Source organism: Salmo salar, chromosome 27, assembly GCF_965601325.2.
Source record: "Salmo salar chromosome 27, fSalSal1, whole genome shotgun sequence".
NCBI lineage: Eukaryota > Metazoa > Chordata > Actinopteri > Salmoniformes > Salmonidae > Salmo > Salmo salar.
Genome location: NC_138317.1, coordinates 35,216,873 through 35,242,925, shown reverse-complemented (window position 1 = coordinate 35,242,925; position 26,053 = coordinate 35,216,873). Strand labels below are relative to the sequence as shown.

The following is a 26,053-nucleotide window of genomic DNA, read 5'->3' as shown; positions in this document are numbered from 1 at the left end:
CAAGCATACCCATAACATGATGCAGTCACCACTGTGCTTGAAAATATAGGAAGTGGTACTCATTAATGTGTTTTATTGGCTTTGCCCCAAACATAACACTTTGTATTCAGGACCAAAAGTTTATTGCGTTGCCACATTTTTTGCAGTATTACTTAAGTGCCTTGTTGCAAACAGGATGCAAGTTTTGAAATATTTTAATTCTGCACAGGCTTCCTTCTTTTCACTTTATCATTTAGGTTAGTATTTTGGAGTTCCTACAATGTTGTTGATCCATCCTCAGTTTTCTCCTATCACAGCCATTAAACTAAAGTCACCATTGGCCTCATGGTGAAATCACTGAGCGGTTTCCTTTCTCTCTGGCAACTGAGTTAGGAAGGACGCCTTTATCTTTGTAGTGACTGGTCGTACTGATACACCATCTGAAGTGTAATTAATAACTTCACCATGCACAATGGGATATTCAATGTCTGCTTTTTTTACCCATCTACCAATAGGTGCCATTCGTTGCGAGGCATTGGAAAACCTCCCTGGTCTTTGTGGTTTAAAATTCACTGCTCGACTACAGATAAATGTATGTGTGGGGTACCGAGATGAGGTAGTCATTCAAAAGTAATGTTAAACACTATTATTGCACATGCAATATATTATGTCAATTGTTAAGCAATTTCTACTCCTGAACTGATTTAGACTTGCCATAACAAAGAGTTAAATACTTATTGACTCAAGACATTTCCTATTTTAATTTTTTATAAATTCTTTGAAAAACATAATTCCACTTTGACGTTATTGTGTGTAGGCCAGTGACAAAAAAAGCGAAATTCAATAAATTTTTTATTCAGGTTTGATAAGAGAATTATCTAATGAAGGTAAATGAATCAATAATCCATCATTAATAAGTAGTTATGTAGCATGGATAATTAATAATTAATGTACTGAACATTAGTCCCATCAAGTCTAGACATGGGTGTGTGAGATAGCGGGAGTTGCCTTCAAGGTTCTCCTAATCTATGGGGAAAGGAACAGGCAGTGCTGGAACAGTGGTAGGAGGTCAAGGAAGAGATACTCTTCACCTACTGTCTGTGCGTATGTGTGTGCATAGGTTATCTACTTTTGGGTGTGGATGTGTGTGCGTAAGCTGAGAGAGGATAAAATGAACATCTTTGTGTATGTTGGGCAAAACGTTCTCTGAATAAACTGTACAAGACCTTTTGCAGAAAGCTGAGTCCTTGCCTAATTATTAACCCAGTGTCTTACAAACCCTGAGGATTAGTCAAGGCTTATTGATTGCTAATTATTATCATTAAGATATAAAATTCCTTTGACAAGGTTGTAAAACAACAAAAAAACGGAAATATCAAATCAAATGTATTTATATAGCCCTTCTTACATCAGCTGATATCTCAAAGTGCTGTACAGAAACCCAGCCTAAAACCCCAAACAGCAAGCAATGCAGGTGTAGAAGCACGGTGGCTAGGAAAAACTCCCTAGAAAGGCCAAAACCTAGGAAGAAACCTAGAGAGGAACCAGGCTATGAGGCGTGGCCAGTCCTCTTCTGGCTATGCCGGGTGGAGATTATAACAGAACATGGCCAAGGTGTTCAAATGTTCAAAGAAAGATAATAATAATAATCACAGCAGTTGTCGAGGGTGCAACAAGTCAGCACCTCAATAATAAATGTCAGTTGGCTTTTCATAGCCGATCATTAAAAGTATCTCTACCGCTCCTGCTGTCTCTAGAGAGTTGAAAACAGCAGGTCTGGGAGGTAGCACGTAGCACGTCTGGTGAACAGGTCAGGGTTCCATAGCCGCAGGCAGAACAGTTGAAACTGGAGCAGCAGCACGGCCAGGTGGACTGGGGACAGCAAGGAGTCATCATGCCAGGTAGTCCTGAGGCATGGTCCTAGGGCTCAGGTCCTCCGAGATAGAGAAAGAAAGAAAGAGAGAGAGAAAGAGAATTAGAGAGAGCATACTTAAATTCACACAGGACACTGGATAAGACAGGAGAAATACTCCAGATATAACAGACTGACCCTAGCCCCCGACACAAACTACTGCAGCATAAATACTGGAGGCTGAGACAGGAGGGGTCAGGAGACACTGTGGCCGCATCCGACGAACCCCCGGACAGGGCCAAACAGGCAGGATATAACCCCACCCACCTTGCCAAAGGACAGCCCCCACACCACTAGAGGGATCACTTCAACCACCAACTTACCATCCTGAGACAAGGCCGAGTATAGCCCACAAAGATCTCCACCACGGCACAACCCAAGGGGGGGCGCCAACCCAGACAGGAAGACCATGTAAGTGACTCAACCCACTCAAGTGGAATGGCATGGAAGAGCACCAGTAAGCCAGTGACTCAGCCCCTGTAATAGGGTTAGAGGCAGAGAATCCCAGTGGAGATAGGGGAACTGGCCAGGCAGAGATAGCAAGGGCGGTTCGTTGCTCCAGAGCCTTTCCGTTCACCTTCACACTCCTGGGCCAGACTACACTCAATCATATGACCTACTGAAGAGATGAGTCTTCAGTAAAGACTTAAAGGTTGAGACCAAGTCTGCGTCTCTCACATGGGTAGGCAGACCATTCCATAAAAATTGAGCTCTATAGGAGAAAGCCCTGCCTCCAGCTGTTTGCTTAGAAATTCCTCATAAGTATTCAGACCCTTTACTCTGTACTTTGCTGAAGCACCTTCGACAGTGATTACAGCCTCGAGTCTTCTTGGGTATAATGCTACAAGCTTGGCACAGCTGTATTTGGGGAGTTTCTCCCATTCTTTTTTGCAGATCCTCTCAAGCTCTGTCAGGTTGGATGGGGAGTGTCGTTGCACAGCTACTTTCAGATCTCTCCAGAGATGTTCAATTGGCTCTGGCTGGGCCACTCAAGAACATTCAGAGACTTGTCCCAAAGCCACTCCTGTGTTGTGTTGGCCGTGTGCTTAGGGTCATTGTCCTGTTGGAAGGTGAACCTTCGCCCCAGTCTGAGGTCCTGAGCGCTCTGGAGTAGGTTTTCATCAAGGATCTCTATGTACTTAGCTCTGTTCATCTTTCCCTCGATCCTGACTAGTCTCCCAGTCCCTGCCGCTGAAAAACATCCCCACGGCATGATGCTGCCACCACCATGCTTCACCGTAGGGATGGTGCCAGGTTTCCTCCAGACGTGACACTTGGCATTCAGGCTAAAGAGTTCAATCTTGGTTTCATCAGACCAGAGAATCTTGTTTCTCATGGTCTGAGAGTCTTTAGGTGCCTTTTGGCAAACTCCAACTGTCATGTGCCTTTTACTGAGGAGTGGCTTCCGTCTGGCCTATCTACCATAAGGGCCTGATCGGTGGAGTGCTGCAGAGATGTTTTTCCTTCTGGAACTCTGGAACTCTGGAGCTCTGTCACAGCAACCATCGGTTTCTTGGTCACCTCCCTGACCAAAGCCCTTCTCCCCCGATTGCTCAGTTTGGCCGGATGGCCAGCTCTAGAAGAGTCTTGGTGGTTCTTCCATTTAAGAATGATAGAGGCCACTGTGTTCTTGGGGACCTTCAATGCTGCAGAAATGTTTTGGTACCCTTCCCCAGACCTGTGCCTCGACACAATCATGTCTCGGAACTCTAGGGACAATTCCTTTGACCTCAAGGCTTGGTTTTTGCTCTGACATGCACTGTCAACTGTGGGACCTTATATAGACAGGTGTGTGCCTTTCCAAAGCATGTCTAATCAATTGAATTCACCACAGGTGGACTCCAATCAAGTTGTAGAAACATCTCAAGGATGATCAATGGAAACAGGATGAACCTGAGCTCAATTTAGCAAAGGGTCTGAATACTTACGTTAATAAGGTATTTCTGTTTTAAATTTTGTATAAATGTGCAAAAATGTCAAAATAATGGTTTTCACTTTGTCATTATGGGGTATTGTGTGTAGATTGATGAGGGAATTAAATATATATATATATTAGAATAAGGCTGTAACGTAACTAAATGTGAAAAAAGTCAAGGGTGAACAAAAATATAATCGCAACATGCAACAATTTCAAAGGTTTTACTGAGTTACAGTTCATATAAGGAAATCACTCAATTGAAATAAATAAATTAGGCCTTAATCTATGGATTTCACATGACTGGGCACGGGTGCAGCCATGGATGGGCCTTGGAGGGTATAGGCCCACCCACTGGGGAGCCAGGCTCAGCCAATCAGAATGCATTTTTATTACAGACAGAAATACTCCTCAGCACCCCCCCTCCTCCTCAGATGATGATCCCGTGGGTTAAGAAGCTGGATGTTGAGGTCCTGGGCTGGCGTGGTTACACGTGGCCTGCGGTTGTGAGGCTGGTTGGATGTACTGCCAAATTCTCTAAAACAACGTAGGAGGCAGCTTATAGTAGAGAAATTAACATGCAATTATCTGGCAACAGCTCTGTTGGACATTCCTGCAATCAGCATGCCAATTCCATGCTCCCTCAAAACTTGAAACATCTGTGGCATTGTGTTATATGACTAAACTGCACATTTTGAAGTGGCCTTTTATTGTCCGCAGCACCAGGTGCATATGTGTAAAGATTATGCTGTTTAATCAGTTTCCATAAACCACACCTGTCAGGTGGATGGATTATCTTGGCAAAGAAGAAATGCTCACTAACAGGGATGTAAACAGATTTGTGCTCAAAATTTGAGAGAAATAAGCTTTTTGTGTGTATGGATCCTTTCTGGGGCTTTTATTACAGCTCATGAAACATGGGACCAACACTTTACATGTTGCATTTATATTGTTGTTCAGGGTAGTTGTGCCACCGAAGCAGTATGTCCTGCCTACTTTGATCTCTACATGAGGCACTACAGAGGGTAGTTTGAACAGCTTAGTACATCACTGGGGCCAAGCTTCCTGCCATCCAGGACGTCTATACCAGGCGGTGTCAGAGGAAGGCCCTAAAAATTGTCAAAGACTCCAGCCACCCTAATCATAGACTGTTCTCTCTGCTACCGCACGGCAAGTGGTACCGGAGCGCCAAGTCTAGGTCCAAGGGGCTTCTAAACAACTTCTACCCCCAAGCCATAAGACTCTTGAACATCTAATCAAATGGCTACCCAGACTATTTGCATTACCCCCCCCACCCTTTCACACCGCTGCTACTCTCTGTTGTTATCATCTATGCATAGTCACTTTAATAACTCTACCTACATGTACATATTACCTCAACTAACCGTTGCCCCCGCACATGGACTCTGTACCGGTAGCCCCCTGTATATAGTCTCGCTATTGTTATTTTACTGCTGCTCTTTAATTACTTGTTACTTTTATTTCTTATTCTTATCTGTATTTTTTTTAAACTGCATTGTTAGTTATGGGCTCGTAAGTAAGCATTTCACTCTAAGGTTGTATTCAGCGCATGTGACTAATACAATTTGATTTGACAAAATAAAACCACTAGACCTATAGGCTATGCCTACACTACGTTGTATGCCTCTTGAGAAGATCTGAGCTTAAAAATACATTGTAGGCTATTCCGTTAAAACACTAGAGCATAAGGGCATGTTCTAATCAAAATTCAAATCTTAATTGGCCCATTTCAAACGATCCTTTTGTGAGGCGCAGCCGAGAAGTAGTTCTGTCTGTATGATGGCAAGTGGTGGGGCAGATAAACCAGATCCTCCATCATCATTTAAATCTCCAGTGTGGGAACATTTTGGCTTCCCAGAAGAAGCACATTGAACATAGTAGGAAATCAACTAAATGTATTGCATTTAGTAGGAAATCAACTAAATGTATTGCATTTAGTAGGAAATCAACTAAATGTATTGCATTTAGTAGGAAATCAACTAAATGTATTGCATTTAGTAGGAAATCAACTAAATGTATTGCATTTAGTAGGAAATCAACTAAATGTATTGCATTTAGTAGGATATCAACTAAATGTATTGCATTTAGTAGGAAATCAACTAAATGTATTGCATTTAGTAGGAAATCAACTATATGTATTGAATTTAGTAGACCATTCATTAATTTGCCAAAGATGATAAGACATGAACAAAATGCATAAGTGATTCGTATTTTCCTTCAACTTTCTGAAGGGTTTTCGCTATACCAAAACTGAACTGTGACCCCAAAACAACAATACGTCCCGAACCGTGGGTTTGGTGAACCGTTACACCCCTACTATTGAATATATCCAAACCAATTAAACAAGATCAGAATCTCTCAGATAAGGAGCATACAAACAAAGCACAATTTTTACATCCTGACAAAAATGTTAGGTTATTGCCCAGTTTATTTTAGTTCCAGACCACAATGATCATTTCCTTCCTACCTCAACAGTTACACCCGGCACCTGGCCCCACCTCTTGCACTACTTGGATATGAGCCTGTGTCGTTGTGTGTTTTTTTTGTTTATTATCCAAAGGAGAAATTAAAGATGTTAAAAATTGGAATTTACAATTGGCCCAGCGTCGTCCGGGTTTGGCCGGGGTAGGCCATCATTGTAAGTAATAATTTGTTCTTAATTGACTTGCCTAGTTAAATAAAGGTTAAAAACAAAATACATTTAAAAAAAAAATTATTGATAACCTATATTGGGTAGACCATGGAAAATCACATGGAGGGTTTTACGTTGTCAATAATATGGTGGATATTCTTTCTATAGGCGCTCTACTGCTTTGGGTTTTGAAACATTTGTTGAAAGGAACCTAAATACCTGCTGAAGGTGAAGAGATTAGCTGTGTTGTAAGACCTTAAAGTCTGTGGTATGTTCATATATCACTCAGTGTCTCTAACCTCAGGCCTCACACATGTGCAGGAAACCAGATTGAGAGTGCTGCAGTCCCACACTTGACCAGCATCAAACCAATACCTGCCAACTTCTGCTCTATGCAGTAGTGAGTCTCTCCTCTCCCTCAAGGCAATACAAGGATATCAAGTTCCAAAACAACTTCCAAAACTTCCTGAATTCCACGATCTTAGATAATGACGAGTTATAAAGGCAAATGAAGCTCAGTGTACTTTCAGAGACTATGTGCGCCATCTTTGACATCACTATAGACAAAAGGCTCAATAGAAATGTACTGACCATTTATCCTCCAATAAAAAGTCAGGAAGGTGTCAACAGAGCAAGATCTGATGGTTTCAAATGGACAGATCCAAGTATGTTGTGTGTGAACTATAGATACTTATTATTTAGGCATACTTCATGTAGATAGCATCTATATACCTCTGTTAAAAGCTAAAACTTCACATGAGTTTCACATTGACACTATTTTTGGCAAAAACAAGGCACCATATTTAATCAGAACTGGTTACTGGGGTAAAAAAATCAATAATAATTTCCAGAGCAGTGAGAAGAAATCCACTCATTGATCATTTTCAAACTTTTTTGATCTACACAGAGAAATGTGCACGTGACTACTTCACACACAAACACGTTACGTGTTACACATCCAAAGAGCAGACCTGTATCCTATTTGTGGGTAACGTTAATCTGTGACACACTGTCTAACAAACTCTCTCCATCCTACAGTTTAATCTACAACAGGCCTGTTGGACTGATAAGAAGACAGTCTAGGAGGAAAGGGCAGATCCACAGACTGTTATTAAAACCACCAGTAGAGAGGTAGAAAATACTCTTTATTGTGGACTGGAGAACTATAGGGCTTTGCTAAATGGAACATGGAAGGATGGAAAGAGACTTCAAGACAGTGGTGATGTATACAATAACATGTTGTGATTCTATTTCCTCCGGATTAAAGGTTTTGCTCTCCAAATGCAACACTGACCACACACACGGAGTCAGAGCCCCCTGTGTCTCTTCTTTGTTAGCTGCAACTTCAATACATTTGTGCTGGCATCAGCTAACCATTTAACCACAGTGCTATTGGCAAAAAAGCTTGCAGCAGCTAGCCATTTAACTACAGTGCTATTGGCAAAAAAGCTTGCAGCAGCTAGCCATTTAACCACAGTGCTATTTGGGAAAAAAGCTTGCAGCAGCTAGCCATTTAACCACAGTGCTATTTGGAAAAATAGCTTGCAGCAGCTAGCCATTTAACCACAGTGCTATTTGGAAAAATAGCTTGCAGTAGCTAGCCATTTAACCACAGTGCTATCTGGAAAAAAAGCTTGCAGCAGCTAGCCATTTAACCACAGTGCTATTTGGAAAAATAGCTTGCAGCAGCTAGCCATTTAACCACAGTGCTATTTGGAAGAATAGCTTGCAGCAGCTAGCCATTTAACCACAGTGCTATTTGGAAAAATAGCTTGCAGCAGCTAGCCATTTAACCACAGTGCTATTTGGAAGAATAGCTCGCAGCAGCTAGCCATTTAACCACAGTGCTATTTGGAAAAATAGCTTGCAGCAGCTAGCCATTTAACCACAGTGCTATTTGGAAAAAATAACTTGGCTCAATAGGTTCTTATATGAGTCTGCAGCTCGACCACACGTAGAAGGTGGTGACTGGTAGCTTCTGTTGGGCACACTAGCCAGCACAGGAGCCTTATGTAGAATATGAGAGAGAGAGATAATACTGATTACAAAGGATGACAGGGTTCAACAGAACATATACTGAAAAAATATTTAAATGCAACATGTAAAAACGGCATGTACTTTTAGTTAGTATGTTCTCTTAGTTCTTGTCTGTGAACTCGAACATTCTCATAGGTCTTTTGCTCTGTTTCACAATTTACCCACAATGCATCACATATTTGATGCTTTGGAACACGGTCAATGTGTGTGAGCCCAACCAGTGGCTTGTATCGTGACTGTGTGTGTGTGTGTGTGTGTGTGTGTGTGTGTGTGTGTGTGTGTGTGTGTGTGTGTGTGTGTGTGTGTGTGTGTGTGTGTGGCCAGAGGAAGTGCTCTTGCCTCACTGTGACAGTGCATCAGTTGAGGGTGTGAACTGTGAAACGCTGTCCGTGATTAGTAACAGTATATCAGTGTAGATGACATGCTCCCTCTGGCTTATCTCCAACACACAGAGCCAAAGACCATGTTCAACAAGGATCCCCTGCTACTGGCCCTCCAAGCCTGACGACTCCACAGGCCTCAGGATCCCCCTGCTACTGGCCCTCCAAGTCTGACGACTCCACAGGCCTCAGGATCCCCCTGCTACTGGCCCTCCAAGTCTGACGACTCCACAGGCCTCAGGATCCCCCTGCTACTGGCCCTCCAAGCCTGACGACTCCACAGGCCTCAGGATCCCCCTGCTACTGGCCCTCCAAGTCTGACGACTCCACAGGCCTCAGGATCCCCCTGCTACTGGCCCTCCAAGTCTGACGACTCCACAGGCCTCAGGATCCCCCTGCTACTGGCCCTCCAAGCCTGACGACTCCACAGGCCTCAGGATCCCCCTGCTACTGGCCCTCCAAGCCTGACGACTCCACAGGACTCAGGATCCCCCTGCTACTGGCCCTCCAAGCCTGACGACTCCACAGGACTCAGGAGCAGATAGGTGAGTTATTCAGGCTATATCACGCATTTATTGCAGTATATGTATGGTAGAAGTGTACTAAGCCTACATATCTGTGCTTAAAATATATGCTGTAGTAGTAACAACACACATTTTAAAAGGTAATTTACAGTCATGTAAAGTATCTGTACTTTACTTGAGTATTTATATTTTTGACTACTTTTACTTCACTACATTGCTAAAGACAATTGTACATACATACATTTTCCCTGATACCCAAAAGTACTCGTCACATTTTGAATGCTTAGCAGGACAGGAAATATTCAAATTAACACACATGTCAAGAGAACATCCCTGGTCATCCCTACTGCCTCCAATCTGGCGGACTCACTTAACAAATGCTTAGTTTGTAAATTATGTCTGAGTGATGGAGCTTGCCCTTGGCTATCCGTACATTTAAAAATCAAGAAAATGGTCCCATCTGGTTTGCTTAATAAGGAATATAAGGATTTATTTTTGATTCTTACACTACCGTTCAAAAGTTTGGGATCACTTAGAAATGTCCCTGTTTTTGAAAGAAAAACACTTTTTTTTGTCCATTAAAATAACATCAAATTGATCAGAAATACAGTGCAGACATTGTTAATGTTGTAAATGACTATTGTACCTGGAAATAGCAGATTTTTTTATGGAATATCTACATAGGTGTACAGAGGCCCGTTATCAGCAACCATCACTCCTTTGTTCCAATGGCACGTTGTGTTAGCTAATCCAAGTTTATCAATTTAAAAGGCTAATTGATCATTAGAAAACCCTTTTGCAATTATGTCAGAACATCTGAAAACTGTTGTTCTGACTAAAGAAGCAATAAAACTGGCCTTCTTAACACGGAACCCAAACCGGCTGCGCGCGTGCGCCATCGTGCGTACATTTATTTTGTCCCCCCAAAACAAACACGGCACACAGGTTAAAATATCAAAAGAAACTCTGAACCAATTACATTAATTTGGGGACAGGTTGAAAAGCATTAAACATTTATGTCAATTTAGCTAGCTTGCACTTGCTAGCTAATTTGTCCTATTTAGCTAGCTTGCTGTTGCTAGCTAATTTGTCCTGGGATATAAACATTAAGTTATTTTACCTGAAATGCACAAGGTACTCTACTTCGACAATTAATCCACATATAAAACGGTCAACCAAATCGTTTCTAGTCATCTCTCCTGACTTCTATTTTAGCCCTTGGCAACGCAGATGCTCGTTGGCGTGCGCGAGCAGTGTGGGTGCAATAATTGAATAGTATAGGCTTCTAAATTTATTCTGCAATGCTCGCGCAGGCTCAAAATGGCCAGAAACAAAAAACTTTCTTCTGAAACTCTTCTTAACAATGTCTACACTGTATTTCTGATCAATTTGATGTTATTTTAATGGACAAAAAATGTTGTTTTTCTTTCAAAAACAAGGACATTTCTAAGTGGCCCCAAACTTTTGAACGGTAGTGTATTTTTAAAACCAAATACTTTCAGACTTTTACTCAAGTAGTATTTTACTGGGTGACTTTCACTTTTACTTGAGTAATTTTCTGTTAAGGTATCTTTACTTTTACTCAAATATGACAATTGGGTACTTTTTCCACTGGTAATTTAGCCAGAAGTTATTTCTGACAATTACTGCTGGTCACATGTGGCCAAATATACTTTTTTACTCTGAATATAAATGGCATTGATGCACAGCATGAGAATAACTTGCTATCATATCATCCAAGTTAACCAAGATACATTATATATACAAAAGTATGTAGACACCCCTTCGGCTATTTCAGCCCAACCTGTTGCTGACAGGTGTATAAAATTGAGCACACAGCCATTGAATCTCCAAACACTACTAAAAAGCTCAGTGACTTTCATTGTGGCACCGTCATAGAATGCCAAATTTTGGGGCAGACGAATGCGTAGCGTGTAAAAATCGTCTGTCCTCGGTTGCAACACTCACCACAAGTTCCAAACTGCCTCTGGAAGCAACGTCAGCACAATAAATGCTGGTCGGGAGCTTCCTGAAATGGGTTTCCAAAACTGAGCAGCCGCACACAAGCCTAAGATCACCATGCGCAATGCCAAGCGTCGGCTAGAGTAGTGTAAAGCTCGCCGCCATTGGACTCTGGAGCAGTGGAAACACGTTCTCTGGAGTGATGAATCTCATTTCACAAGCTGGCATTCTGGGTTTGGCAGATGTCAGGAGAACGCTACCTGCCCAAATCCATAGTGCCAACTGTAAATTTGGTGGAGGAGGAATAAGGGTCTGGGGCTGTTTTTCATGATTCGGGCTAGGCCCCTTAATTCCAGTGAAGGGAAATCTTAACGCTGCAATATACAATGACATTCTAGACAATTCTGTGCTTCCAACTTTGTGGAAACAGTTTGGGGAAGACCCATTCCTGTTTCAGCATGACAATGCCCCCGTGCACAAAGCGAGGTCCATACAAAAATGGTTTGTCTAGATCGGTGTGGAAGAACTTGACTAGCCTGCACAAAGCCCTGACCTCAACCCCATCGAACACCTTTAGGATGAATTGGAACGCCGACTGCGAGCCAGGCCTAATTGCCCAACATCAGTACCCGACCTCAGTAATGCTCTTGTGACTGAACGGAAGCAAGTCCCCGCAGCAATGTTCCAACATCTAGTGAAAAGCCTTCCCAGAAGAGTGGAGGCTGTTATAGCATCTTAATGCCCATGATTTTCGAATAACATGTTCGACTAGCTGGTGTCCACATACATTTGGTAATGTAGTATATTATCTTCCGATTGTTTCCACCATGTCTCTGTTTCCTATGCTCTCTTCTCAACAGAGGGGCTATTGGTTACTATAGTTTTACTAATAGGGCCTATTATTTAATAGGGCGTATATTTATTTTGGGGTGTTCGGGGAGGGGGGGCAGAAAGACCTGACTACTAGAATTCTGAGCATTTTGGGTGTTATCAGTAAAAATAAAAACCTTCCCAATGGGGCAACCTCAGAGCAGGCTCAACTTGTGTGACTGCTCAAGCAATAGGGCTTAATGTCCATCCTGCTACTCCAGTTTACTACGGAACCCACTCCATAAGGTGAAGCTAAGATAGATAAGATAGATAGAAACCTGGAAAATATGAATTTAATCAGATTTCACCAACACATTGGGTTATGGGTAAAGTTAAAAACATGTTAGCTACACAATATATGAAAATAAGGGAGAGCCGCACACTCTAGGAGCTCAGATGCAAAAAAATTACTTTGCCATTGTAATTGTTTGTAAGCTTGTGTAGTCTAAAATGAATCTATGATCGTATGCTATCCATTTGTTTTTTTTGTATGCTGTTCTTTGTATGCCATTTTTATATTTGAGAATTAACCAATGATATTAGGCCACACTTGGCCATGATTACAGACACCTGTGTGTCTTTTGACACTATATAAATGAGTCATCTCGCAGTGTTTGATCATACCCTGATGAAGACAGCTTGGCTGTCGAAACGTGGGATATTACATTTTTGCATCTGAGCTCCTAGAGTGTGCGGCTCTCCCTTATTTTCAAGTTTTCTACTCCGCTAGCCAGCACCTCGCCTTAATAGTTGTGTGTTTCTTTTTCTTCTAGCTACACAATATAGCCACACAGGTGGACCTCCAAATTAGTCAACACATTTTGTAACATAAGTTAGAAAGAGGAAAGAAAGGGTACGATGGAAAGTTGTGCTTGACAGAGAGCCTGTCCTCAACTTCCCCATTTACTGTGAGTGTCCTGGTCGAGATAGCACTGTGGCCGTTAGTAGGAAGTTACAACACGTGTACACACACACACACACACACACACACACACACACACACACACACACACACACACACACACACGGCTTCCCTGGCCAGAAATAGTAGGGAGAATGCGTGTTGATATGACTTGATGAATAGCTACTGTATGCCATCTGTCTGTGTGTCCTCAGAGCTTGACCCCATTGGAGTGCCACTATGGGGAATGTGATGAGGGGTGGGGAAAATAGGAACAAAACAAATACAAACTGCCATGACAATGCACTAAAGGGTAAGATTTAAAGTAATTATTTGCAATATCATACTGTAGTTTGTAAATATAATGTGATGAGGCTTTAACAGATATGATGATTACACTACAGTACTTGGAATTCAATCGACATACCCTTATCAAAATGTATAAATGTTTGATATCGTTCACTTGGAAGTCAATTAGAAGTAAAAGACAATTATTTCCCTCATGTCAGGAAATGCATCACTAAGTGTCGCCTGTGCTAATGTTGATGTCCATCTAATTGTGTAACATTGGTGGTTGCTGAGCAGGAGAAGACGACACACTTGTTGTTCTCCATGACTATCCTTTTCCAGACATCAGTGAGCCGATCTTCAAGATGGGAGAGAAGCTGAGGGTCTTGTCTCAGTAAGTACAGTCAATGCTTTATCTGTCTGTGAAAGCAATTACTGTATAAACCCGTGGTCTGCACATGTATTTTTTACCAGATAGGCCAGTTGAGAACAAGTTCTCATTTACAACTGCGACCTGGCCAAGATAAAGCAAAGCAGTGCGACAAAAACAACAACACAGAGTTACACATGGGATAAACAAACGTACAGTCAATAACACAATAGAAAAATCTGTATATAGTGTGTGCAAATTAAGTAAGGAGATAAGGCAATAAATAGGCCAATAGTTGCGAAGTAATTACAATTCAGCAATTTACACTGGAGTGATATATGTGCAGATGAGGATGTGCAAGTAGAAGTACTGGTGTACAACAGAGCAGAAAAACAAAAACAAATATGGGGATGAGGTAGGTAGGTGGTTGGATGGGCTATTTACAGATCAAATCAAATCAAATCAAATTTATTTTTATATAGCCCTTCGTACATCAGCTGATATTCTCAAAGTGCTGTACAGAAACCCAGCCTAAAACCCCAAACAGCAAGCAAAGCATGTGAAAGAAGCACGGTGGCTAGGAAAAACTCCCTAGGAAAAACTCCCTAGAAAGGCCAAAAACCTAGGAAGAAACCTAGAGAGGAACCAGGCTATGAGGGGTGGCCAGTCCTCTTCTGGCTGTGCAGGGTGGATATTATAACAGAACATGGTCAAAATGTTAAAATGTTAAAATGTTCATAAATGACCAGCATGGTCAAATAATAATAATCATAGTAGTTGTCGAGGGTGCAACAAGCACGTCCGGTGAACAGGTCAGGGTTCCATAGCCGCAGGCAGAACAGTTGAAACTGGAGCAGCAGCACGGCCAGGTGGACTGGGGACAGCAAGGAGTCATCATACCAGGTAGTCCTGAGGCATGGTCCTAGGGCTCAGGTCCTCCGAGAGAAAGACAGAAAGAGAGAAAGAGAGAATTAGAGAGAGCATATTTAAATACACACAGGACACCGGATAAGACAAGAGAAATACTCCAGATGTAACAGACTGACCCTAGCCCCCCGACACATAAACTACTGCAGCATAAATACTGGAGGCTGAGACAGGAGGGATCAGAAGACACTGTGGCCCCATCCGATGATACCCCCGGACAGGGCCAAACAGGCAGGATATAACCCCACCCACTTTGCCAAAGCACAGCCCCCACACCACTAGAGGGATGTCTCCAACCACCAACTTACCGTCCTAAGACAAGGCCGAGTATAGCCCACAACGATCTCCGCCATGGCACAACCCAAGGGGGGGGGGGGGGGCGCCAACCCAGACAGGAAGACCACGTCAGTGACTCAACCCACTCAAGTGACGCACCCCTCCCATGGACGGCATGGAAGAACACCAGTAGGCCAGTGACTCAGCCTCTGTAAAAGGGTTAGAGGCAGAGAATCCCAGTGGAAAGAGGGGAACCGGCAAGGCAGAGACAGCAAGGGCGGTTCGTTGCTCCAGCCTTTCCGTTCACCTTCACACTCCTGGGCCAGACTATACTTAATCATAGGACCTACTGAAGAGATAAGTCTTCAGTAAAGACTTAAAGGTTGAGACTGAGTCTGCGTCTCTCACATTGGTAGGCAGACCATTCCATAAAAATGGAGCTCTATAGGAGAAAGCCCTACCTCCAGCCGTTTGCTTAGAAATTCTAGGGACAATTAGGAGGCCTGCGTCTTGTGACCGTAGCGTACGTGTAGGTATGTACGGCAGGACCAAATCGGAAAGATAGGTAGGAGCAAGCCCATGTAATGCTTTGTAGGTTAGCAGTAAAACCTTGAAATCAGCCCTTGCCTTAACAGGAAGCCAGTGTAGGGAGGCTAACACTGGAGTAATATGATCAAATTTTTTGGTTCTAGTCAGGATTCTAGCAGCCGTATTTAGCACTAACTGAAGTTTATTTAGTGCTTTATCCGGGTAGCCGGAAAGTAGAGCATTGCAGTAGTCCAGCCTAGAAGTAACAAAAGCATGGATTAATTTTTCTGCGTCATTTTTGGACAGAAAATTTCTGATTTTTGCAATGTTACGTAGATGGAAAAAAGCTGTCCTTGAAACAGTCTTGATATGTTCTTCAAAAGAGAGATCAGGGTCCAGAGTAACGCCGAGGTCCTTCACAGTTTTATTTGAGACGACTGTACAACCATCCAGATTAATTGTCAGATTCAACAGAAGATCTCTTTGTACCGATCACTGCAGCTGTACACAGATGGGCTGTGTACAGCTGCAGTGATCGGTGAGCTGCTCTGACAGCTGACGCTTTAAGTTAGTGAGGGAGATATAAATCTCCAACTTCAGTGATTTTTGCAATTCGTTCCAGTCATTGGCAGCAAAGAACTGTAAGGAAAGGCGGCCAAAGGAGGTGTTGGCTTTGGGGATGACCAGTGAAATATACCTGCTGGAGCGCCTGCTACGGGTGGGTGTTGCTATGGTGACCAGTGAGCTGAGATAAGGCGGCGCTATACCTAGCAAAGACTTATAGATGACCTGGAGCCAATGGGTTTGGCGACGAATATGTAGCAAGGACCAACCAACGAGCACATACAGGTCGCAGTGGTGGGTAGTATATGGGGCTTTGGTGACAAAACGGATGGCACTGTGATAGACTGCATCCAATTTGCTGAGTAAAGTGTTGGGGGCTATTTTGTAAATGACATCGCAGAAGTCAAGGATCGGTAGGATAGTCAGTTTTACGAGGGTTTGGCAGCATGAGTGAAGGAGGCTTTGTTGTGAAATAGGAAGCCGATTCTACATTTAACTTTGGATTGGAGATGCTTAATGTGAGTATGGAAAGAGAGTTTACAGTCTAGCCAGACACCTAGGTATTTATAGTTGTCCACATATTCTAAGTCAGAACCGTCCAGAATAGTGATGCTAGTCGGGTGGGCGGGTGCGGGCAGCGATTGGTTGAAGAGCATGCATTTAGTTTTACTTGCATTTAAGAGCAGTTGGAGGCCACGGAAGGAGAGTTGTATGGAATTGAAGCTCGTTTGGAGGTGTGTTAACAGTGTCCAAAGAAGGGCCAGAAGTATACAGAATGGTGTCATCTGCATAGAGGTGGATCAAAGAATCACCCGCTGCAAGAGTGACATCATTGATATATACAGAGAAAAGAGTCGGCCTGAGAATTGAACCCTGTGGCACCCCCATAGAGACTGCTAGAGGTCCGGACAACGGGGGGGGGGCTTGGTGGGCCAGTTGCTGCGGGGGGTACAGAGCTGTTGGCTGGGGTTGGGTTGGGTTAGCCAGGTGGAAAGCATGGCCAGCCGTAGAGAAATGCTTATTGAAATTCTCGATTATCGTGGATTTATCAGTGGTGACAGTGTTTCCTAGCCTCAGTGCAGTGGGCAGCTAGGAGGAGGTGCTTTTACTCTCCATGGACTATACAGTGTCCCAAAACTTTTTGGAATTAGTGCTGCAGGATGCAAATATCTGTTTGAAAAAGCTAGCCTTTGCTTTCCTAATTGACTTTATGTATTGGTTCCTGACTTCCATGAAAAGTTGCATATCGCGGGATATTATTCGATGCTAGTGCAGTACGCCACAGGGTGTTTTTGTGCTGGTCAAGGGCAGTCAAGTCTGGAGTGGACCAAGGCCTATATCTGTTCTTAGTTCTAAATTTTTTGAAAGGGGGATGCTTATTTAAGATGGTGAGGAAAGTACTTTTAAAGATAAATGTACTAAACACTTCCTAGAGCAGAAATTGATAGATGCACAGTTACAGAGCACATGAGGTTGGTGGCACCTTAATTTGGGAGAACGGTCTAGTGGTAACAACTGGAGTAGAATAGGTGGAATGGTATCACATACATGGTTTCCAGGTGTTCGATGCCATTCCATTTGCTCCGTTCCGGACATTATTATGAGCCGTTCTCCCCTTAGCGGCCTCCTGTGTTATAGACATAGATATCGAGATGACACAGGACGACACACAAAAACTCCCGCAAGCCACAGTGCAAACCAAAATACAATACAAAGCTATGCAACATTACAATACAAAACTGTGCAAGCAATAACATGCACAATAGAGAATGAACACATTAGGGGAAATGAGATGTATAGCACTATTGTCTTGCAGCTTTAATACAATATGGGGAACTACAATTTCAGATTATTTTCAGTCACATTTCCCCTTTTAATTTGTGTGCTTTCTTTAGGGAAGGTAACTGGTGGAGAGTCCGGTCTGGCCAATCAGGAAGGGAGAACTACATCCCTAATAACTATGTTGCCAAAGTCTACCATGGGTAAGCATGGTTGTCTCCCACTGCTTAACATTCAGTCTACAAAGATTCATATAGAGACTAAAATGTTTCGTAAGTGTCAATAGAATTAAATGATAAATTAGTTGCAACCAGAAAGACTATCGCATCATAATATAATATGCCTACTGTATATCATATAGTATGTACATGTATGTTCTAAGATGGTTGTTTGAGGGAGTGGCGAGGCAGAAGGCTGAAGAACTACTTCGCCTCCCTGGAAACAGAGTGGGATCCTTCATGATCAGAGAAAGCACACAGCAGAGAGGTGAGCCCATGACTTTTTAAAGCCCTACCAAGTTATACAGGAGGTCGGTAGGATGGTAGTAGATGGGTATCTATGAGGATCTATTTAGGCCTACAGATGTAGGAGCTTCATTGGATCACCCTGTTGCAGGAGAATTTTCAAACTTGTAGTATGTTTGAGATTTAAAAAGGCTTCTGAAGTTTGTCATTTCCACTTTGACATTTTAGACTTGATTTTCCCTTACGAACAACGCACAATCAACCCCTACGTAATAATTCAAATTTCCTGTTGCTGCAGTATTATTTCCTGCTGTAGGAAACTAGCTCAAAATAAGATATTCCATCTGTATATTGTACGTGCAGGTGTCTACTCCATGTCTGTAAAGCACAGATCCATCAAGCACTATAAAATCTATCGCTTGGAGAACAACGGCTGGTACTATATCTCTCCTCGTCTGACATTCCAGTGCCTGGAAGAGATGGTCAACCACTACTGTGGTGAGTCTAAAACAGAGACAGACACACTGAAAATAACCTCAAGCATTTTTAAATAGATTTCTTCTTATCAGATGCTTGCTACGTTCCGTTGTGCTTTGGCCTAGAGTACACACTAAGAACAAGACAGGAAGTGATGGTTTTGTTGCTGATGACCATGTGGACATATTTTTACTGAGTCTAGGTCTTTCATATTGACTGTAACATGAATGTTTTAGAAGGCAGATGTTTGTGTTTGTGTGTGTGCTCGCGTGTATTTATGTTCATGGCACGAGCATTTGTGAGCACATATGCTTGTTTATATGGGGATGTCTATATGTCTGTGTCTAACACGGGGGACTGTCTATATGTCTGTGTCTAACATGGGGGATGTCTATATGTCTGTGTCTAACATGGGGGATGTCTATATGTCTGTGTCTAACTCGGGGATGTCTGTGTCTAACATGGGGGATGTCTATATGTCTGTGTCTAACTCGGGGATGTCTATATGTCTGTGTCTAACTCGGGGATGTCTATATGTCTGTGTCTAACTCGGGTATGTCTATATGTCTGTGTCTAACTCGGGGATGTCTGTGTCTAACAGTGGGGACTGTCTATATGTCTGTGTCTAACATGGGGGATGTCTATGTCTGTGTCTAACACGGGGGACTGTCTATATGTCTAACATGAGGGACTGTCTATATGTCTGTGTCTAACACGGGGGACTGTCTATATGTCTGTGTCTAACACGGGGAGGTCTATATGTCTGTGTCTAACACAGTCCATCTCTGATCTCCTAGACTCTGCAGATGGGCTGTGCTGTGTTCTCACTGGCCCGTGTCTGTGTGGGACCGCCAACCTCCTCGACACCACCACTCAGCCACCCCCTGTAGTGATGCGCCACAATAACTTTGACTGGAAGAAAGTAGACAGGTACGGACTCATAGTTCAGTAGTTTAGAGTCTATCATCATTGTTGCTCTCAGATCTCTCCAATTATCCAATGAAATTGTAGTCCTGCTTTTGACTTGGCCAATGGAAAACTTGGCTTGCGGGAACACTTGACAGATGTGACTCTGCATCCTGAATCCTGATGATGATTGGCTCAAACACGTTTAAATCACCTCTCTCTCTCTCGCACTCTCTCTTTCGCTCTCTCTTTCGCTCTCTCTTTCGCTCTCTCTCTCTCTCTCAATCAAAAGGAAAGACCTGATCAGTGCAGGGGCTCCCCAGGGGCAGCAGAACAGGGACACCATGGTGAGCTATGGAGTCAGGAACAGCATCGCCTCTTACCTCTCTCTTGCCGGGGCTCCGGGCCCTAGACAGCAGCAGAAGAACCACAAGAAGAAGAATAAATCCGTCTACGTCACCTCCCACAGTCTCAGCCATATGGACCTGGAGGAGGACTATGATACGTAGTGGCCTGCATAGGCCAGTGGTTCTCAAACCTCTCTTTGGGGACCCCCAGACGTCCATGTATTTCATCTATTCCAGAGCTAGCACACTTGATTCAACTTGTCAACATGTACTTGACTAGGTGAATCACGTCAGCTAGTAAGGGCTATAACAAAATTGTGAAACGTCTGGGGGTCCCTGGGGAGAGGTTTGGGAAGAACTGGCCTAGGCTACCAGATTCGGCATGGGTTCGAATCCAAACAACTGCCTTTCTGACTTGCTATCTTTCTTGTCGCCTCTTCACTCTCCTATCTCAGTAACAGAAATGAAGCCCACAGAAAATACATTTAAAAAAAGACTATGAGACTTAGAGGAGCAACAGCTCAAGGACCCAGACTGCGACACAGAAATTAGCACTTTGAACCATGGAACTGGATAAACTAAAAAAAATGATTCTGATCTCGACACCCAGAACCAAATCTTGCTTGCACGCTGGCCAGAGTCCCTATTTAAATGTTAACCTCTGTTACGAGATACTATGTTTTCCTCCAATACACACACTGGTCCTTATCTGAGCCTTTGGGATTGAACTGATAAGGAATTGGAAGCTCAGTGGGAAAAATCAACAGTGAAGTTGAGGTCCGTCCAGAGTCCAGAGCACTGACGAGTGTCCTGCAAAAGTACAACACATGTTAGCATCATGACAGTCGTACATCATGACAGTCGATAAAATATTTGAATGCTGTGTTGTGGGTGTTTGTGTGAATGTGTAATATTCTGGGGAAAGAAAAATGGAAGGAAAGGAGAATACTTAGACAGCTGCACAACTGAATGCATTCAACTGAAAATGTGTCTTCCACATTTAACTCTGAATCAGAAAGGTGCGGGGGGCTGCCTTAAATCGACGCCATCGGCGCCCGGGGAGCAATTGTTGTTATTGTAGATGTGTGTGTCTGTCGACGTGTGTAAATGTCAATGGTTACCAGCTTCAGAAGCTTTAGCCTAACCCCTTGCAAAGTGATTTCTGTCGAGTTCATCTTGTTCATATAAATAAAAGTAAGGTATTGTATAATCTCGGCAAACCAGAACCAAATCTTGTGTGTGATCTGGCCAGCTCTTCTGTCACGACTCACGAGAGACTAGTGAGTACATACTGTTTCAAATTATTTCTGGAAGGGCTATGGAGAGTTACGTCCAAAGAAGCTAGAACTGCACGCAGATGATAAAACATCACAAAGATGACTGCCCAGAACAAGTTGTCCTCTTGAAAGTAACCCAGGGCTTCAAGCCTGCACCAAATTGAATAGGAATCAACATAGCATTCCCGAATCCAAGCAAACATTCGAGAAAACAGCACAGTTTAAAGGTTCTGATTTACCTCAGTCTGAGTCTGTGTATTGTCTAGTGTGTTGTTGTTGTGGCTGATTGTCTCGCCAAGGCCTTATGGCGGCCATATGTGAAGCTGATTAGTTCATTGTTACTGTGAAAGCTGCTGTCTTATCTTAGGATGTGAACTAATCAACTCTGTCTGATGCAATGATAATGCAACAGATCAATTCCAATTGTCTCAATTGTGTTGTGGGGAAGTAAAGCAACAATGTCCCATAACTAAGATGTACAACCACAATGGACTTATCATACCTCTGTCTTCACAACTTCCTCATTATCACTTAAAGGGATACTTCTGGATTTTGGCAATGAGTCCTTTTATCTATGTCCCCAGAGTCAGATGAACTGGTTGATAACATTTTTATATCTCTGTGTGCAGTTTGAAGGAAGTGGCAGACTAGCACTTGCGCAATTGCTACCTAGCATTAGCATAATGCCTGGAAGTCTATGGTATCTGCTAGCATCTTAGCAGATACACATAGACTTCCAGTCATTGCACATAACGCTAGTTAGCATTGACTCGCAAAACTACCTATAAAGTCCTTCATACTGGACATAGTGGCATAAAAATGGTTTCCACCAGTTCATCTGACTCTGGGGAAGTAGATAAAATGCCTCATTACCAAAATCCTGAAGTATCCCTTTAAGGCCTCAAACTGACCAATATCCAAGCATGGGAACATGGCTTAACCCTTGTATAAAGTACTTCCTGAATAGCTCTGAGAATGCAAGTCTGAAGCAGGGAACCATGTTCAGTAGTCGTGTAGTATTCTAAGGAGAAACCCTATCCATGCTGATAAGATGTCTAGAAGTGACTAAAGTTTATACAGTGAACTTTGCCAGCATAACCCAACATTGGATATTTTAAACATTATGAGGAAGTTTACGAGGAACCTTATGACTGTCCATTCTTCCACTTTCCTCAAGGCAATCACCAGTGAAATCCAGAAAAGAACAAGATGAGTATTACTTATGAACTTGGCAGGCTACAAATGTTGTATCTGGAACCCATTGAAGCTACAAAGTCAGCAACATGGCCATACAGTTCATTAGATTTCATGAGATTTCTCAGTCACCTGTAGGAACTCCTCACAGTGAGAGCTGACTCCTTGTTACAAACTCAGCACTTTCTCATTATTGAATTCACGACGGGATCAAATATTTGTTTTGTCTGCTTTTAATGCCCCCATTAAATATCTGCAAGGCCAACTAAAACAGCTGATTGTGTGTGTGTGAATATTTGTGAGAGAGAGAGAGTCCGTGTCTGTGTGTACAGTGGCTTGCGAAAGTATTCACTCCCATTTTTCCTATTTTGTTGCCTTACAACCTGGAATTCAAATGTATTTTTTGGGGGGGTTGTATTTGATTTACACTACATGCCTACCACTTTGAAGATGCAAAATATTTTTTCTTGTGAAACAAACAAGAAATAACGCAAAAAAACTCAAACCTTGAGCATGCATAACTATTCACCCCTCCAAAGTCAATACTTTGTAGAGCCACCTTTTGCAGAAATTATAGCTGCACGTCTCTTGGGATGTCTCTATAAGCTTGGCACATCTAGACACTGGGATTTTTGCCCATTCTTCAAGGCAAAACTGCTCCAGCTGACCTGTTTGGAGAGCTCCTTAGTCTTCATGGTGCCGCTTGCTTGGTGGTGGCCCTTGCTTAGTGGTGTTGCAGACTCTGGGGCCTTTCAGAACAGGTGTGTGTGTGTGTATATACTGAGATCATGTGACACTTAGATTGCACACAGGTGGACTTTATTTAACTAATTATATGACTTCTGAAGGTAATTGGTTGCACCAGATCTTATTTAGGGGCTTCATAGCATGGGGGTGAATACATATGCACGCACCACTTTTCCATTTTAAGTTTTTATTTATTTTTTGAAACAAGTACATTTTTGAATTTGACGTCACCAATTTTGATTATTTTGTGTATGTCCATTACATTAAATCCAAATAAAATCATTTTAAATTACAGGTTGTAATGCAACAAAATATTGAAAAATGCCAAGTGGGATGAATGCTTTTGCAAGGCACTATGCATGTGTGAAACAGTTGGTGCCTGTACTTTGCATTATGAGCGGGGCAGGCCTGAACAGCTGCTTGAAGCCACATCATACAGTCTTCTATACAGTCATCTATACAGTCAGGGAAAGCCATTAAACGGATTACTAGCTGCCTCATAATTTTAGCAGAGCAGATGGATGCTGATGCTGTGGTGTCAACACAACAGCCTCTGCTAGTCTGGTTTCATTACTGTTTGTAGCATTAGTTAACGTCATTGCTAAAGCATCACCTGTCTGGTGATGTAGATTTCTGCTTGTCAGCTTGTCAGTTTTGTTCATTCAGTGTATTTCCCTCCAATGTGACAAGCCCTTTCCCTTTTCCATGGATTTCACATTTTCACAAGCAAACATCTAACAAGAAATGACAGCATTTCCCAGAAATCCCAGAAATGTTTAAGTGTTTAACAAATGCAGATTTGTTAAAGGAATACCTCAATGCTCTGCCAACGATCACACAGACGTGAGGATGTGTCGACCAAAACAATAGAACATGACAGGCGAAGAGAGCAGAAGACAGGATCAATTCAACATGAACAAACTGAAGAACTGGACATCCTCACAGGATAGTACATGTTGTCTTCTATCCCAGCAGAACCTCAAGACCGACTCTGTTTCAGATGGGAGTAGAAATCCTGTGAATATAACAAACTACACACTCTCCTCTTCTCTCCTGTTCTCTTCTTTTCTCTCATCTTCTCTCATCTTCTCTCACCTTCTCTCCTCTTCTGTTCTCTCCTTTCTCCCCTCTCCGCTTTCCTTCTCTTCTCTCCTCTTCTCTACTCCTACAGTTCTGATTTCACCGTTCTATAACAAACTATACACTCTCGTCTTCTCTTCTCTACTCCTACAGTTCTGATTCCACCGTTCTATAACAAACTAATCACTCTCTTCTCTCCTCTCCTCTCCTGTTCTCTTCTCTCCTTTCTCTCCTCTTATTTTCTCTCCAATTCTCTTCTCTCCTCTTCTCCTCTCTCCTTTCTCTCCTCTTATTTTCTCTCCAATTCTCTTCTCTCCCCTTCTCTTCTCTCCTTTCTCTCCTCTTCTCTTCTTTTCTCTCGTCTTCCTTTCTAATCTCTTCTCCTACAGTTCTGATTCCACCGTTCTATAACAAACTACACACTCTCCTCTTCTATTCTATTCTATTCTATTCGATTCTATCCTCTCCTCTCCTCTCCTCTCCTCTCCTCTCCTCTCCTCTCCTCTCCTCTCCTCTCCTCTCCTCTCCTCTCCTCTCCTACAGTTCTGATTCCACCGTTCTATTCCTGTGGTCTCTTTGATGTCACACTGTATCTAAAGCACCAAGGAAAACAATGAATGAGAATGAAAACAAAGGAACGCTGATGGATTCAGAGTCGTACCTCATCTTTTACACCCCCCCAGGCCTTTCTAATCTAACCTCATCCTCAGCTCTGAAGGCCCAGACCCAAACAGACCCAGCTGTCCAAATGTCTGACAGCATCAGACTCTCTGGAGGCTCAACATCTGACAGGATCATGCTCTCTGGAGGCTCAACGTCTCGACACTCAACGTTTTGCACTACTGCCATATGGACCCTGGAATAGTGTGCCGTTTGCGTTGCAGTCCTATTGCTTCACTTTTCCTTTTCAAATTAGCAGTGACGATTTTAGCATGTACATCTTGGTGGGGCAAAAAACATGTAAACAAATTGGGGGATGCATTCCAGCAAAGCCACTGCACAACACAACGCTAAACAATACATTACTTGCACTATAACAGTGACAAACAGTGCCCAAAAACAATTAGGGCCTACATAAAGCTGTCCCAACAGCAGTGTCCCAACAGCAGTCCCAACACCTTACCACTACGACACCTGGCTATCAGCAGAGCCTTGTCTGGCAGTGAAACAGTTCATTCAGCCTCATTTACTGCCTTTTAAAAAAACATTGCTGATATGGCTGACTTGCTTAAACAAATGGGGTTTCTACTAACAATTGAGATGAACAAACTATGGCATAAGGGGATGACAAGCGGATAAAAGGCAATCCGTAATTTTGATTAAGACATTAATGAGCAAGCTAGGACGGACGTAGTCGCTGTACATGGGCCATTCTTACAGTGTTCTCCCTGTACACCAAGTCAGAACCGTAGGATAAATATATATAAGTATATAAATAGACAAAAGATCTTACAATATTCAATAATTATGTTGTGGAAATTCTTACACAGGACACTCAAAGTCAATATTAAATGAATCACTCTTTATTGTCAGCAAGAGGTCACAGTCAAATCTATTTTTTTTACCCCGTTTTCTCTCCAATTTCACATTATCCAATTGGTAGTTACAGTCTTGTCTCATCGCTGTAACTCCTGTACGGACTCGGGAGAGGTGAAGGTCAAGAGCTGTGCGTCCTCCGAAACACATCCCAACCAAG

At 42.7% G+C, this 26,053-nt stretch overlaps 1 protein-coding gene across 1 annotated transcript; it reads left to right on the top strand.

Annotated features, from left to right (window-relative positions):
* Window positions 1-8,907: 8,907 nt before the first annotated feature.
* On the top strand, window positions 8,908-21,269 carry LOC106588974 (src-like-adapter). Its single transcript, XM_045709440.2, has 8 exons — window positions 8,908-9,421; window positions 13,349-13,446; window positions 13,719-13,815; window positions 17,982-18,068; window positions 18,248-18,351; window positions 18,693-18,827; window positions 19,604-19,736; window positions 20,005-21,269. The coding sequence occupies exons 2-8, from the start codon at window positions 13,374-13,376 to the stop codon at window positions 20,219-20,221; spliced, it is 846 nt and encodes a 281-aa protein (XP_045565396.1). The 5' UTR covers window positions 8,908-9,421; window positions 13,349-13,373; the 3' UTR covers window positions 20,222-21,269.
* Window positions 21,270-26,053: the final 4,784 nt, after the last annotated feature.

What these genes read in the sequence shown, in the direction of transcription:
- LOC106588974 (XM_045709440.2), top strand. Translation starts at nt 13,374, where the DNA reads ATGGGGAATGTGATGAGGGGTGGGGAAAATAGGAACAAAACAAATACA. An exon ending in GTTGCCAAAGTCTACCATGG is followed by an intron (nt 18,069 to 18,247) that starts GTAAGCATGGTT and finishes GTATGTTCTAAG; the next exon opens with ATGGTTGTTTGAGGGAGTGG. An exon ending in GATGGTCAACCACTACTGTG is followed by an intron (nt 18,828 to 19,603) that starts GTGAGTCTAAAA and finishes CTGATCTCCTAG; the next exon opens with ACTCTGCAGATGGGCTGTGC.